At 48.5% G+C, this 15,490-nt stretch overlaps 1 protein-coding gene across 5 annotated transcripts in view; it reads right to left on the reverse strand.

Moving 5' to 3' along the window:
- The window catches only part of RALGPS1 (Ral GEF with PH domain and SH3 binding motif 1), a 293,688-nt gene that overhangs the window by 62,803 nt on the left and 215,395 nt on the right, over positions 1–15,490 (reverse strand). For all 5 annotated transcript variants that reach the window (XM_083158617.1, XM_083158616.1, XM_083158619.1 and 2 more), the window contains exon 12: positions 1,598–1,665. In XM_083158617.1, the coding sequence (XP_083014743.1) occupies positions 1,598–1,665 (68 nt within the window). The remainder of the gene's footprint in view (positions 1–1,597; positions 1,666–15,490) is intronic.

Genomic DNA, 15,490 nt, shown 5'->3' on the forward strand with positions numbered 1-15,490 from the left:
GCTACATGCCGGACCGCTGTGGGGAGACTTACAGTATATATTGGGGCCAAACCTCATGGTGTCTACCAACTCTTGGCCTCTGGGGCAAGGTTCCTGCGCCTGGGACCCTGCAAAGTACCCGAAACCTGGATAAATCAGACTCACGTTCGTGACAAATGACATCATCTCCCCAACAAACAAAAAATGGCTTCCGTCATAGCGCATAATATTTATCATATCTCAGTAACCAAACAGTAGGTGGGAGCAAACCTCTGCTAACGGATCTTTTTGTCTCCAATAGGACTATTTGTTATTATCTCCTCCAATACATAGTGCCCACTGATGTCAGTGCCACTAACGCCAGCGGAAACCCCCGCCAGTGGTAATCTCAGGGCGGCTACAGCAGATGATGAAGGTTTTGCAAAGCCGGCTCAGCGTGCTTGTTCTGGTACGGACAAGTCAGGCAATATGGCGAGTCAACCGCTACCTGTCTGATCAGAAGCCACGAGACGTTTGTCTATACAAATGACCTGCTCATTGGTTGAATATGACACGGATTATGATGGGATCGATTTACGAAACCTAGGAGAGAGATAAAGTGGACAGAGAAAGTACCAGCCAACCAGTACCTGTCATTTTTCAAACATCCTATAACATGATAGTTAAGAGCTGATTGGCTGGCACTTTATCTCCGCCCACTTTCTCCCTCTTCAAGTTTTAGTAAATAGACCCGAGTCCCTACTATAACATACCAGAAACACCACGAATCCCCATAAAATAGATATAATTTCCATAACAGTAACTTAGTCACACAAAAAAAACGCCCTAAAAAACTAAACACATTAATTAAACAGAACATTATGAACTTATTTTTCATTCCCTCCACGATTGTCGCATCATTTTGTTTTTTTAAAGGATTGTGAATTTTAATACCGCCACCCTGAGTCCAGACGCAGCTAATTCGTGGCGTCCGCGCACATACTGCGGAGAGGTTTTATTTAGAATAAACACAGCACAGGATGTTTCCACGACACAGGACGGTTTCTGTCCAATATGATCTAACGTTCTTTTCTTTCTCGCCGAGAAAAAGTGATTACATATGTGCAGTAAATCTGCTAAAGCAATCTTTCTCTCTCCCCGACTGCACCATAAAAACACTTATTTGGTTTCAGCGGTTAAAAAGGAAAAAGAAAAGCGTACAGATGGAAAGTGTCATATTTGTGAACAATCCCAGCGTTCTCCTGTGAGAGGCTTCATCGGCCTCTTACTCTGTGCTAAAGGTGGAGATACATAACGAGCGTCTATAACGTTTACACCACAATAAGTGTTAATTCTAGAACCCTGCGCCTTTCAAAACCGGCACAGTTACTCTTTCCTCACTGTGGTGTTGCTCTCTGCTGTGTGGTGTGTCTGTGTGGTGTGTCTAGCACAGTGTGGTCTGTAACTCAGCACTGATATACTGACCACACTGTGCTAGAAGCAGAAAACGACACCCTAGGAAGAGAAGAGGAACTGCACGATTTTCGAAAGGTGCAGGGGGTTAGAATGATAAGAATAGAATACCATATTGATAAGAATATATAAGAATATGATAACATAAATATACTGCAGCACGTACCGGCGAGGTCTTCCTTTGAGGAGACGAGACGAGGGGAGCTGTTCCCAGGTTCGATTCTTAATGATAATCTGGAAAACAAAAAGTTTCAAAATGAGGACTGGACAAACGTTGCGTTAGAGACATAAATAAGAATTACGGTTGCAAGCAGTCAGCGGTGTCAACAATCCCACAATGCGCAGACCTAGTGACCCGCAATTATTCTCACCGGAGAAGGCTGTATGTCTTTGCAAGCCTCGTTACCCGGTGATAATAAGGCCCAGTCTGTCCGGCGCTGAGGGCGATACTGGCCGATTGTTTTACTTGGACTTCGGCAGATTCCAACCAGACAGCTTATACTGCAGAACAATTACCACTGGCCACCATCTTGGATGGAACTAGGATAATATATATATTTGCAATATTAACAAAAGTAGTTCCGGCATTTGGAGCGGGAATTCAATTAAGTGTCAGGCGGATAAGTGAGCACTTTTAGGCGAATCGGGCATTTGGCCGGAAGGGGGTATTGGGGGTTTAAACGCCACGTCTACTGCAATTATTCCCCCTTCCCCCACAACTGAATTCCCCCTTTATTTCAAAGTAACACTTTATAACATCCGGGCTTGAATACCATGATTCCTGAGCAAAAGTACAACGTGAAATGAACGGAACGGGTCTTTATACATACATCTCCCCAAAGCTTTCTACGGGAAAGAAATAAATCCTTCTTTAGGCCACAATATTGGGGGAACAATGAAGAGTTATCTGTCCAGAACCTTTAACGTTAATCACCTGGAATAAATGGGGAACGTAGAAAGCCTGAGGAGATGTATCAAGCTATGGATATAAAATGTGGAGAGGCGGCGCTAAGCAACCAATCAGCTTCTGTCATTTATCTAGCACAGTCTTTCAAATGACACAAGCTGATTGGCTGCTCTGGGCCACTGCTCCTGCTCGTCTTACTAGGACACCAGAAACGTTAGTATTGTTTTTAAAGTTGTGTTTACATATTTGTAACAGATCAAACCTACCAGGGCCCTCATGAAACAAGAGCTTGCGATTGACTCCCTTACGGCCCCTGCATTCCTGCGTCACGGACATGTAACAAAGAGTCATTTCCCAAATTACAGCCAAATCCTGCGCAATGTCAGATATTTCCACTGACATCAGCTGAATTACAGTTTCACCTACTGGTTATGGAACGAGACTGGATTGGGTTGCCGTACAAATCCCATAATTGGCCTGGATGTAGACATATAGAGCGCCCGTCTGCAGATCAGCCTTTTCACTACGCCGGCCGAGTTCGTTTAACCCAAACCACATGCTGCTGCCGTCACATCTAGCTGCATTACACGGAACACGTGTACAGTCAGAATGAATCAGGACCCTGGACTGGGCGGAACATTAATTATGAGGGGTGTGGTTTAATGGCTCTACGCTAGACAGACAGCCAATAGGTCAACCCCCTTACCGTCGACATGGTCGAAAAGCCGACTGTGTCTCAGATTGGCTTGTATAAATGGTTGAAAGGGTCAAAAAAGAGTGGACCGTTGCTATGTCGACTTTCTGAACCGGCCAGCCCTTTTCACATGCTGGCCTGGGGCACAGTACCTCTTTGAATGTTGACCCTATGAGGGGGACTCACTGACTGGGTGTACAAAACCTGGAACCCTTATAACGGAGGACCCATGTTACACAGAGCAATTATTCAAACACTTGATGTGAGCAGTTGTCTTATCTTACACCTGCTGTGGCGGATCCAGGGGTGGATGCACAAGGACAGTCTGCAGCTTTAGGGAAATGCAGCTATGAAGCCCTTCCCGGGTGTGCACCCATAAACCCAATGGTACAAGGACTGACACCTGCTGTCAGAGTTCATACACGCTAGAATACAGATTAATGGGCCTTAGAAAATGATAACAGCATGAAAATTTACTCCGGGCCTATTGCCGACGCCGATTCTACGCCAAAAGTGCGGCATCCTATGGTAGCGGCTGTGCGTCCATGTATGCAACCACTATCAATGACAAGCCTTTAACACACCCATGAAACATCTATATCTGTGTGTGTGCGCTAGGCCACCCCCATTCACCGCCCCATACACTCCTGGCATTACACAAGCAGCTTCTGCTGTAAATGGCAGCCTACAATGTGTTGCAGGCATGTCCAAACTATGGCCCTCCAGATGTTCTGAAACTACATACCCCAGCATGCCTTGCTATAGTTTTAGCATTCCCTAATAGTAAAACTGTGGCAAAGCATGATGGTACTTGTAGTTTCACAACAGCTGGAGGGCCATAGTTTGGACATGCCTGAAGTATTGGGATAGTTCTTCGCACCATGTCAAGCACCTGATTTTCTTTCATGGGATTGTGGCTTTAAAGGGAGATTGATTGATGATTATATTCTATATTAAATTTTTAAATACTTTCCTATGGGTGGATCCACGCATTAACATGTACATGTCAATATAAACTGAAATGGAAAACTGCTCCAATTTCCAAAATGAGTGTCACAATGAGTCCAGTAATTGCCTGGGGTTCTGCGCTCGGTGTATTCAGTAAGAATAAATCTATTTAACATATGTTATGTTTAAGCAATTTTGATGCTTAACATGCCTTAAATCTCTCTGACCGCGCAGTGTTATTGTTACCAGCGCTGGCTGACGTTACAGCCCATATGGAAGTCGGCTTTGGGAAAGCAGATTGTACTCTGGAGAGGATCTGTGTGAATGACTGCCCTGAGTGTGGACATCATGTGTCGGCACCTGTCTGGCGAAGGTCATGTTTACGCCAAGTCAGCTCCAGCCTGAGTTATGGCCATCACCGTACAGTAATTACTGCAAGGTGGCTACAAGGGACTATGCGGGAAACAGAGTGTGAACTTCATAACTGGAAGGAACAACCCCAAAAAGGGGGAATATTTATATAGTCCTCAGTCTCTGAAAGTAGGACGCACGGTACACCAGTGGACTGTTCTGGAGACGGAGAGGCCGATGAGTCTTTGTGATATCAGTGGCTAGGACAGGAGGTGCGGAACTCATAGCAGCGGCATTGGTCCGGACGGAGCCGATACATACTGCCTGACTCAATAGCTTTCAATCTGCTGCCCAATGCCATCTACAGCACAGGAACCTATGTGTTCCTCCCTGTAACATTTTATCCAGTTAGTGGGGCGAGGTAATAATGGGGTGTCTCCGAAAATTTAGGGCGCCCCCAATCCCCCCCCCCCTTCTTCAGTAAAACATGACAATGGTGCAAACTGGTTACCTTAGCCACTGTGAGCCGCCATGTATAGTGCTGCAGCTCCCCAGGAGTGACGTGTGCCCATGTGGCTTAACAGAGTGGCCATCCCGTCTGCGGCGCTGACATACTGTAGCCTTCCGTCACCAGGTTATACTAGCAGAAGTGTGTGCGGGCAATGACACCGGCCGCCCCCAGGCGCAGAGGAGGCGAGGAGACTGGGGTGGGCTGTCACCTATGGTACACAGCTACAGTACACAGCCACTGCCGCCCACTTCTACTGAGTGACAGCAAACTGTGTATTCGTACAGGACAGCAGACATTTTTCTGTTTGCCCCGAGACCGCTGGCTCCCCCAAGCCGCAGCTGGGCCTGCCACACCATAGTTACGCCACTGGTAGCTAGTTACAGACCATATGACTAACAGCTAGTGTACGATAACACACTCCTTTGGCGTGGCTAGTATAACATGCAAGAAATATATCTATCATATAGTGTACAATAGTGACCCTGCTCGTGATAAGATAGTGTAAAGCTGGTCGTATACTTGTCCAATCGGCCATTTTTCACTTGATTCCGATGGATCGGGCCGAGAAATCGGGTACAAAGTAACCAAATCGGATGTGATTGACATCTGATCTGACTTGCTTGCATGTCCGTCCTCCGACATGGGAACCTGCCCGGCAGCGGGGAACGAGATCCCATGCGATATATCGCTTGTAAAAGGACCGCACGCGATCCAGCCACATGGGAAGTTCCCGAGCAGTTCACCAGAATTCTTGTGCAACTTCTCCCTCTGACAAGTCATATAAGTGTATGGGGCCCCCTACTGGTAGCAAAGGTACAATAATCTACGCCTGTTGTATGGGGTACTGTCTACACTGCCAATAACAGACAGTCACTAGGTTGACTCTCAATGATCGACGCGCATAAGTTCATCCGGTCATAATGTTGACATGGAAAAGGCAGAAAAGGTGGACATGAAAATGGTTCATACCAGTTTTTTGGTCTCATTTTGTACATCTCACCATATCTTATCAAAATCAGTGGAAACGTGTATCCATGCTGGTTTGCTGCCCTTATGGTGGGTTTCCCAGTCGTAGTTCATGGGGAAACCTTATGGTGTTGACCGTGTGTGTCAAGCGTTTGAACCCATCGTTTTACTGCAAATCTATCAACCGGACATCATGGCTATTGCGGAATCCAGAAGTCTTTCTGGTAGCTAGTGTTCATTATATACTCTTTGTGACAGTATACACCACAATATGCCTTCTACTATTGGAAGACGATGCATTAGATCCACTATAGATCCAGAAGCTCTCCCGCCGCTCTAATTCTGCCACTCCCCTTCAACAAAATCTGCACTGGCTTCCATTCCCCTACAGAATCCTCTTCAAACACCTCACACTCACATACAGGGCCATCTCTAATTCCATTGCTCCATATATCTCTAACCTCATCTCCATTCATACACCCTCCCGCCCTCTACGGTCGGATGACGACTGTCGTCTCTCCTCCACCCTGATCACTGCTTCCCACGCTAGAGTACAGGACTTTGCCCGTGCTGCACCCCTTCAGTGGAACGCACTCCCTCGCTCCATTAGACTCTCCCCGACCTTGCAAAGCTTCAAACGGGCACTGAAAACTCACCTATTCATCAAAGCGTACCCTTCCACTGCATAAACCAGCTGGTTCTCCAACCCCTTGCCTGTTTACATCCTGCTATCTAACCACCACCCCCTCGCTTGCACCTCTTGTAATCTGTCTGTCTCCCCTTCCTACTAGATTGTAAGCTCCTCTGAGCAGGGCCCTCTTCCCTCCTGTTGTCAAAGCCCACTTCTCTTTACATTTCACTCACAGCTCTCCTATACTCCAACACTCAGTGACCATCTTCGTCCGCATACTCATCTCCATCATTGGCCTCAAGCCTCTAGTTGTATGTTGATTGAGTCCTCACTACTTACATTTAAGCTGTAATGTGTATTGATCTGTGGCGCTATTTATTTATTTGTACTGTATTTTTGTTATTTATTCAATGTTATGCCAAGCTTTGTCTCCCTGTATTGTTCCTTTGTACGGCACTGCGAAACACTTGTGGCGCCTTATAAATAAAATTATAATAATAATAATAACAACAACAGGCACCTTAGCGCTGGAGAATTCCCGAGCTTGGCTGTTATTCCTCCCAGCAGTGATACTACAATTGTGTATTAGACCTTACAGGTGACCTGGAACCTCCCTGGCGGTCTGCTCGGTGGGTGAGCGCACAAAAGCATGGATGGAAAGACCAAGAGCCCCCCGCAAGGTTCTATGTGATTCATCACCCAATAACGATTCACAAATGCACCTTCCCGTACAGCGGCTGTAGGGATCTCACAGTGTGGCGATGGACCGTGCTCATCACTAAGTAATACGGATAGAGGAATTGCTGGGTTCCAGTAGGCATGACACTAGTGTTCAGGACTGCTGCAATGTATACAGTGGCAATGCAATGGACTGCAATTTCTCGCTATCTCTAGAAGTGTAGTTAAGATGCTGGAATCCTGCCTCAGGTGCCCAATTTATTGTAATCCCCAGATTCCAGGCTGCGTAGATATTTTCTGGGATTTGTATAGTTGGCTTGTGCTGTCTTATCACTGGACTCAAACAAGCTCCACAAACAATGTACTGTTTTGTATAAAGAGCCATCCCAGGGGATGGGGGGGGAAGGGGTTAGGTGGATGCTAACATGTAAAGGTCCCTTAGGCTGATGTTGGGGTGGCTGAGATTCTCAGAGAGGTCAGCCTCGGATATCACTGCCACAGTTATATTATAATAAATCATCAGCTGCACTGTAGCGTGTGTGTGTGTGTCTGTGTGTTTATGTATGCGTTTATGTGTGCATGCAGGGGCTGATGTGACTGATACACATAAACTACTATACATCACATTTACACACACATTACAGGGAGCATAAGCACCACCAGGGCAGGGGCTGATGTGACTGATACGCTCTCTGTAATATGTGCGTATGTGATAGGGAATATAGAGTGTAAGCACCACCGGGGCAGGGACTGATGTGACTGATACGCTCTCTGTAATGTGTGTGTACATGTAATAGGGAATATAGAGTGTAAGCAGCACTGGGGCAGGGGCTGATGTGACTGATACGCTCTCTGTAATGTATGCGTACATGTGATAGGGAATATAGAGTGTAAGCAGCACTGGGGCAGGGACTGATGTGACTGATTATCACCCCCCTGCAACATCAAATCACCCCCCCTGCACATCATCACCCCCCTGAAGCAGCATCACCCCCCTGCAGCATCAAATCGCACACACCCCTGAAGCAGCATCACCCCCCTGCACTTTATCACCCCCCCTGCAGCATCAAATCACAGGTTGCTGAGGGGGGAGACGGAGAGGATGCTCCCCGCCGCGGGGCCGGGAGTGGAGGCAGCGGGAATCAGCAGTGCAGGTGGGGAGGGGACATCATCACCTGTAGCATCATATCATCACCCCCCCCAGTGCGGGGTCCAGCCTCCAGGCAGCAGGGTCCAGCAGTGCAGGCAGGCAGGCAGGGGGTCCATCCAGGGTATACAAAGTTGCCGGCGGGGTCCATCCAGTGTATGGGAACTAGTAGCGGCAGTTCCCAGCCGCCGCAGGCACGCTCGCTGGTTACTTCCCATACGCTGGAGGGACCCGCCGGCAACTTCGTATACGCTGGATGGACCCCCTGCCCACCTGCACTGCCGGACCCTGCTGCCTGGAGCCTGGACCCCGCACTGGGGGGGTGATGATATGATGCTACAGGTGATGATGTACCCAGCCCACCTGCACTGCTGATTCCCGCTGCCTCCACTCCCGGCCCCGCGGCTGCAGGGGGAAGTTACAGCAGCGGAGAGCATCCCCTCCGTCTCCCCCCTCAGCAGCCGCAGACAACCCTCTCCTCCTGCAGCAGCTGGGGACAGCTTCCTCAGCGCTGCATGCCGTGCACGGACCCGCTGCGGGTGCCTCGACCCGAAGCGGGACCATTTACACCGGCCTCTACACGGGTCCTAACCGTGTTCTACCCAGGTCAGGACCTGGGTAGAGGACCCGTGTAAATGGACACGGCTTGACCCCATTTACACCGCCGAAGGTCCGGGTCTGACCCGCCGCTGACCCGGATTTTTCAGCGGTGTAAAAGGGGTATGATACACTCTCTGTAATGTGTGTGTACATGTGATAGGGAATATAGAGTGTAAGCAGCACTGGGGCAGGGGCTGATGTGACTGATACCCTCTCTGTAATGTGTGTACATGTGATAGGGAATATAGAGTGTAAGCAGCACTGGGGCAGGGGCTGATGTGACTGATACGCTCTCTGTAATATGTGTGTACATGTGATAGGGAATATAGAGTGTAAGCAGCACTGGGGCAGGGGCTGATGTGACTGATACACTCTCTGTAATGTGTGTGTACATGTGATAGGGAATATAGAGTGTAAGCAGCACTGGGGCAGGGGCTGATGTGACTGATACACTCTCTGTAATGTGCATGTACATGTGATAGGGAATATAGAGTGTAAGCAGCACTGGGGCAGGGGCTGATGTGACTGATACGTTCTCTGTAATGTGTGCGTATGTGATAGGGAATATAGAGTGTAAGCAGCACTGGGGCAGGGGCTGATGTGACTGATACCCTCTCTGTAATGTGTGTGTACATGTGATAGGGAATATAGAGTGTAAGCAGCACTGGGGCAGGGACTGATGTGACTGATACACTCTCTGTAATGTGCATGTACATGTGATAGGGAATAATGGGGCAGATGTATTAACCAGCGTTAAGTGCAAAAATGCACTTAACGCTGGTTAACTGGGGGGGGATTACGCCTGTCCCTAATGTATTACTAGCGCACCTAACGTGCGCTAGTGACAGCCCGCCGAGTTACGCTCGGCGGGGCTGTCCCTGCAATCCCCCCCAGGGTAACGGCCGGGGCGATGTATTAACAGCCTTCAAGGCGTTAATTCGCCCCGGCCGCTTCGCCAGCTCAGGGCTAGCGTTGTCCTATCCCCCACTATGGGGACAACGCTAGCCCTGCGTCTGGCTTGGGCTGCGCTGGAGATCTCGCGTTTTTTGCGAAATCTCGCGCATGCCCCGTAAGCCGGGCAGGGGGGGGGGCGACGGGGAGTGCGCATGTGCGGGGCGGCGAGGGAGCCGATAAGGAGAGCCGTTAACGCTGGGGATAACGGCTCTCCTTATTGGCATGGGGGATGTTAATACATCTCCCCATAACGATTGCCCGCTTCTCCTCGTTATGCAGGAGAAGCGGGACGTTATTTTAGAAGCGCAACCAGACTGTGTTAGTACATCTGCCCCATAGAGTGTAAGCAGCACTGGGGCAGGGGCTGATGTGACTGATACGCTCTCTGTAATGTGTGTGTACATGTGATAGGGAATATAGAGTGTAAGCACCACTGGGGCAGGGGCTGATGTGACTGATACCCTCTCTGTAATGTGTGTATATGTGATAGGGAATATAGAGTGTAAGCACCACTGGGGCAGGGGCTGATGTGACTGATACGCTCTCTGTAATATGTGCGTATGTGATAGGGAATATAGAGTGTAAGCACCACTGGGGCAGGGGCTGATGTGACGGATACACTCTCTGTAATGTGTGTGTACATGTGATAGGGAATATAGAGTGTAAGCACCACCGGGGCAGGGGCTGATGTGACAGATACCCTCTCTGTAATATGTGCGTATGTGATAGGGAATATAGAGTGTAAGCACCACTGGGGCAGGGGCTGATGTGACGGATACACTCTCTGTAATGTGTGTGTACATGTGATAGGGAATATAGAGTGTAAGCACCACTGGGGCAGGGGCAGATGTGACTGATACCCTCTCTGTAATATGTGCGTATGTGATAGGGAATATAGAGTGTAAGCACCACCGGGGCAGGGACTGATGTGACTGATACGCTCTCTGTAATGTGTGTGTACATGTGATAGGGAATATAGAGTGTAAGCACCACCGGGGCAGGGGCTGATGTGACTGATACGCTCTCTGTAATGTGTGTACATGTGACAGGGAATATAGAGTGTAAGCACCACTGGGGCAGGGGCTGATGTGACTGATACACTCTCTGTAATATGTGCATATGTGATAGGGAATATAGAGTGTAAGCACCACCGGGGCAGGGGCTGATGTGACTGATACGCTCTCTGTAATGTGTGTTTGTACATGTGATAGGGAATATAGAGTGTAAGCACCACCGGGGCAGGGGCTGATGTGACTGATACACCCTCTGTAATGTGTGTACATGTGATAGGGAATATAGAGTGTAAGCACCACTGGGGCAGGGGCTGATGTGACTGATACGCGCTCTGTAATATGTGCATATGTGATAGGGAATATAGAGTGTAAGCAGCACTGGGGCAGGGGCTGATGTGACTGATACACTCTCTGTAATGTGTGTGTACATGTGATAGGGAATATAGAGTGTAAGCACCACTGGGGCAGGGGCTGATGTGACTGATACGCTCTCTGTAATGTGTGTGTGTACATGTGATAGGGAATATAGAGTGTAAGCAGCACTGGGGCAGGGGCTGATGTGACTGATACGCTCTCTGTAATGTGTGTGTACATGTGATAGGGAATATAGAGTGTAAGCACCACTGGGGCAGGGACTGATGTGACTGATACACCCTCTGTAATGTGTGTACATGTGATAGGGAATATAGAGTGTAAGCACCACTGGGGCAGGGGCTGATGTGACTGATACACCCTCTGTAATATGTGCATATGTGATAGGGAATATAGAGTGTAAGCACCACTGGGGCAGGGGCTGATGTGACTGATACGTTCTCTGTAATATGTGCGTATGTGATAGGGAATATAGAGTGTAAGCAGCACTGGGACAGGGACTGATGTGACTGATACGCTCTCTGTAATGTGTGCGTATGTGATAGGGAATATAGAGTGTAAGCACCACTGGGGCAGGGACTGATGTGACTGATATGCTCTCTGTAATGTGTGTGTGTACATGTGATAGGGAATATAGAGTGTAAGCAGCACTGGGGCAGGGACTGATGTGACTGATACGCTCTCTGTAATGTGTGTATGTGATAGGGAATATAGAGTGTAAGCACCACTGGGGCAGGGACTGATGTGACTGAGACGCTCTCTGTAATGTGTGTGTACATGTGATAGGGAATATAGAGTGTAAGCAGCACTGGGGCAGGGGCTGATGTGACTGATACGCTCTCTGTAATATGTGCGTATGTGATAGGGAATATAGAGTGTAAGCAGCACTGGGGCAGGGGCTGATGTGGCTGATACGCTCTCTGTAATATGTGCGTATGTGATAGGGAATATAGAGTGTAAGCACCACTGGGGCAGGGGCTGATGTGACTGATACGCTCTCTGTAATGTGTGCGTATGTGATAGGGAATATAGAGTGTAAGCAGCACTGGGGCAGGGGCTGATGTGACTGATATGCTCTCTGTTATGTGTGCGTACATGTGATAGGGAATATAGAGTGTAAGCACCACTGGGCCAGGGGCTGATGTGACTGATACGCTCTCTGTAATGTGTGTACATGTGATAGGGAATATAGAGTGTAAGCACCGCTGGGGCAGGGGCTGATGTGACTGATACGCTCTCTGTAATGTGTGTACATGTGATAGGGAATATAGAGTGTAAGCAGCACTGGGGCAGGGACTGATGTGACTGATACACTCTCTGTAATGTGTGCGTATGTGATAGGGAATATAGAGTGTAAGCACCACTGGGGCAGGGACTGATGTGACTGATACGCTCTCTGTAATGTGTGTACATGTGATAGGGAATATAGAGTGTAAGCAGCACTGGGGCAGGGACTGATGTGACTGATACCCTCTCTGTAACGTGTGTGTACATGTGATAGGGAATATAGAGTGTAAGCACCACTGGGGCAGGGGCTGATGTGACTGATACACTCTCTGTAATGTGTGTGTACATGTGATAGGGAATATAGAGTGTAAGCACCACTGGGGCAGGGACTGATGTGACTGATACACTCTCTGTAATGTGTGTGTACATGTGATAGGGAATATAGAGTGTAAGCAGCACTGGGGCAGGGGCTGATGTGACTGATACGCTCTCTGTAATGTGTGCGTATGTGATAGGGAATATAGTGTAAGCAGCACTGGGGCAGGGGCTGATGTGACAGATACGCTCTCTGTAATATGTGCGTATGTGATGGGGAATATAGAGTGTAAGCACCACTGGGGCAGGGGCTGATGTGACTGATACGCTCTCTGTAATATGTGCGTATGTGATAGGGAATATAGAGTGTAAGCACCACTGGGGCAGGGGCTGATGTGACTGATACGCTCTCTGTAATGTGTGTGTACATGTGATAGGGAATATAGAGTGTAAGCAGCACCGGGGCAGGGGCTGATGTGACTGATACACTCTCTGTAATGTGTGTACATGTGATAGGGAATATAGAGTGTAAGCAGCACTGGGGCAGGGGCTGATGTGACTGATACGCTCTCTGTAATGTGTACATGTGATAGGGAATATAGAGTGTAAGCAGCACTGGGGCAGGGGCTGATGTGACTGATACGCTCTCTGTAATGTGTGTACATGTGATAGGGAATATAGAGAGTAAGCAGCACTGGGGCAGGGGCTGATGTGACTGATACGCTCTCTGTAATGTGTGTGTACATGTGATAGGGAATATAGAGTGTAAGTACCACCGGGGCAGGGGCTGATGTGACTGATACGCTCTCTGTAATGTGTGTGTACATGTGATAGGGAATATAGAGTGTAAGCAGCACTGGGGCAGGGGCTGATGTTCTATATACATACTGTATATACGCCTATGGAGGCATACAGGTATGCAGGGGGCCCCAATGCCTGTAACACACACAGCACAGGTACATCATGACCTAACAAAAGCCACAAAGCCAGACTACACATAGCAAGATCACCACTTCCCAGAGGTAACCGGACCCCAAACCTCATTCCATCTGCTACAGGCATTACCTCGTGTTACTGTATGGTAACAGTTATGTTTGCAAACCCTGAAAATGGACCTTGTTCACAAATAACAGCACGTTACCCCCAGGAGGCCGACCAGATGTCTGTCTGTTCGAGACAAGGCAGTTATAGAAACAAGCGGACGGAACATGACCTGGAAAATGAGCCCGAACGCTGACACTGGGGATGCAGGTATTTATGGAAAAAGGAGGTGGATACCCGTAGTCTAAGACGGGAAAGGCAGCAATCATCACATTGGCTGCGATGTGGCCGACAACTACTGTCCTGCTCATGTGAAGTAATTACAGGCCTGGTGAGGCCACAGTACATCTATGCGCAGAGAGGAACAAGTCCCATTAGCTTTGTTCAGGGAGAACACGAGTTCTTAGCAGGTTAGACGCCAATGTTACTAGAGGAACAGACTACACAGCCTAGAACATGACCCCAGTGTGCATCTGCCACCGGCGTAACGGCAGTACTGGTGTAGGAGGACTCCGCACACATTGCTCCATATAAATGACCACAGAGTGGAGTTATTTTTATGCAGAAGGAAACAAATACGGGTGATTGGCGCAATGGGGAGTAACGATGAGAAACAATGTTAGGTCTACAGTGGGATAAAGCCATCAGTGAGGGACAAAGTCCTGCAGGTGCACAAGCCAGTCAGTATTTTAGCACCGTCGATACGAGCACCAGGCCTCATAATACTGACTGTAATGGCGGTGCAGGTCCAGGGTGCAGCTGTATGCTTAGGCTGTCGGCCATTTTGAATTTGATTCCAAGAGAGCCCTCATGGGGATCAGCACGGTAACGACCGCACTATAATTACCCGCCAGGGGGCAAGCATTCGGGCTACACATAAACAGCTCGGTCTCTGCTGCATCCAGTCGTTGCGTCCATTCGCAATGAGAAACGGAACTTGTAGTACAGGAAGCGAGGACGTCTGATCTTCCATAAACTGTAACACGTACTGCAGACCATACGAGAGCCGCAGTCTTCTCTAAGTCATAATTTATCCAGATAATAAGCAGCGTAAAAGTACCTCACGGATTATGCTTTGGCTGCGGTCCAGGCCCCGTACATAAAACATAGAACACGCAAACCTATAGCTTTGGCCAAGACCATATGAGGACACGAGGGCTCAAACGAGAGCGCTCAGGGGAACGGACAGCGGGAAAATATATTTTTTTCAGAATGAATACTTCTCGTGCAGCCTGGCTGCCTGCGTGCAATATGGCCACACGGAATATCAGAGAGGGAACAGTAAAGCTTACGGAGATCACCAAGATGCACAATACCAGGCAATATACTGTATGTGTGCATGCATGTGTATATATACACTATGGACCTTATTTTAATCTGATCTGTAGCCCGCACATTCAATGCTTTCCTAACAGGCATGGCGAACTGCAAGGGGGCAGGTGGATGCCCATGGGAACCATGGAAATTTGTCAGTGACACGGCTGCCCGCTCTGTTTCCGTACAGGGTGCGTGCAAAACTAAGGCACCCGCCAGCGCCTTCATTTTGCATTTAAGCTCCAAATCATTTCATGAATGATTTGGTCCCCGCACCCAAGGCTGCGAATGGATGTTTATGCAATGAGCGGCGTTAAAATAACACAGCGCTGCATGTGAACCAGAATAAGGTTATATATAGAGACAGCATATTTCCACATGAGAGTAATG

Source organism: Crinia signifera, chromosome 9 (assembly GCF_055691185.1).
Source record: "Crinia signifera chromosome 9, ASM5569118v1, whole genome shotgun sequence".
Taxonomy (NCBI): domain Eukaryota; kingdom Metazoa; phylum Chordata; class Amphibia; order Anura; family Myobatrachidae; genus Crinia; species Crinia signifera.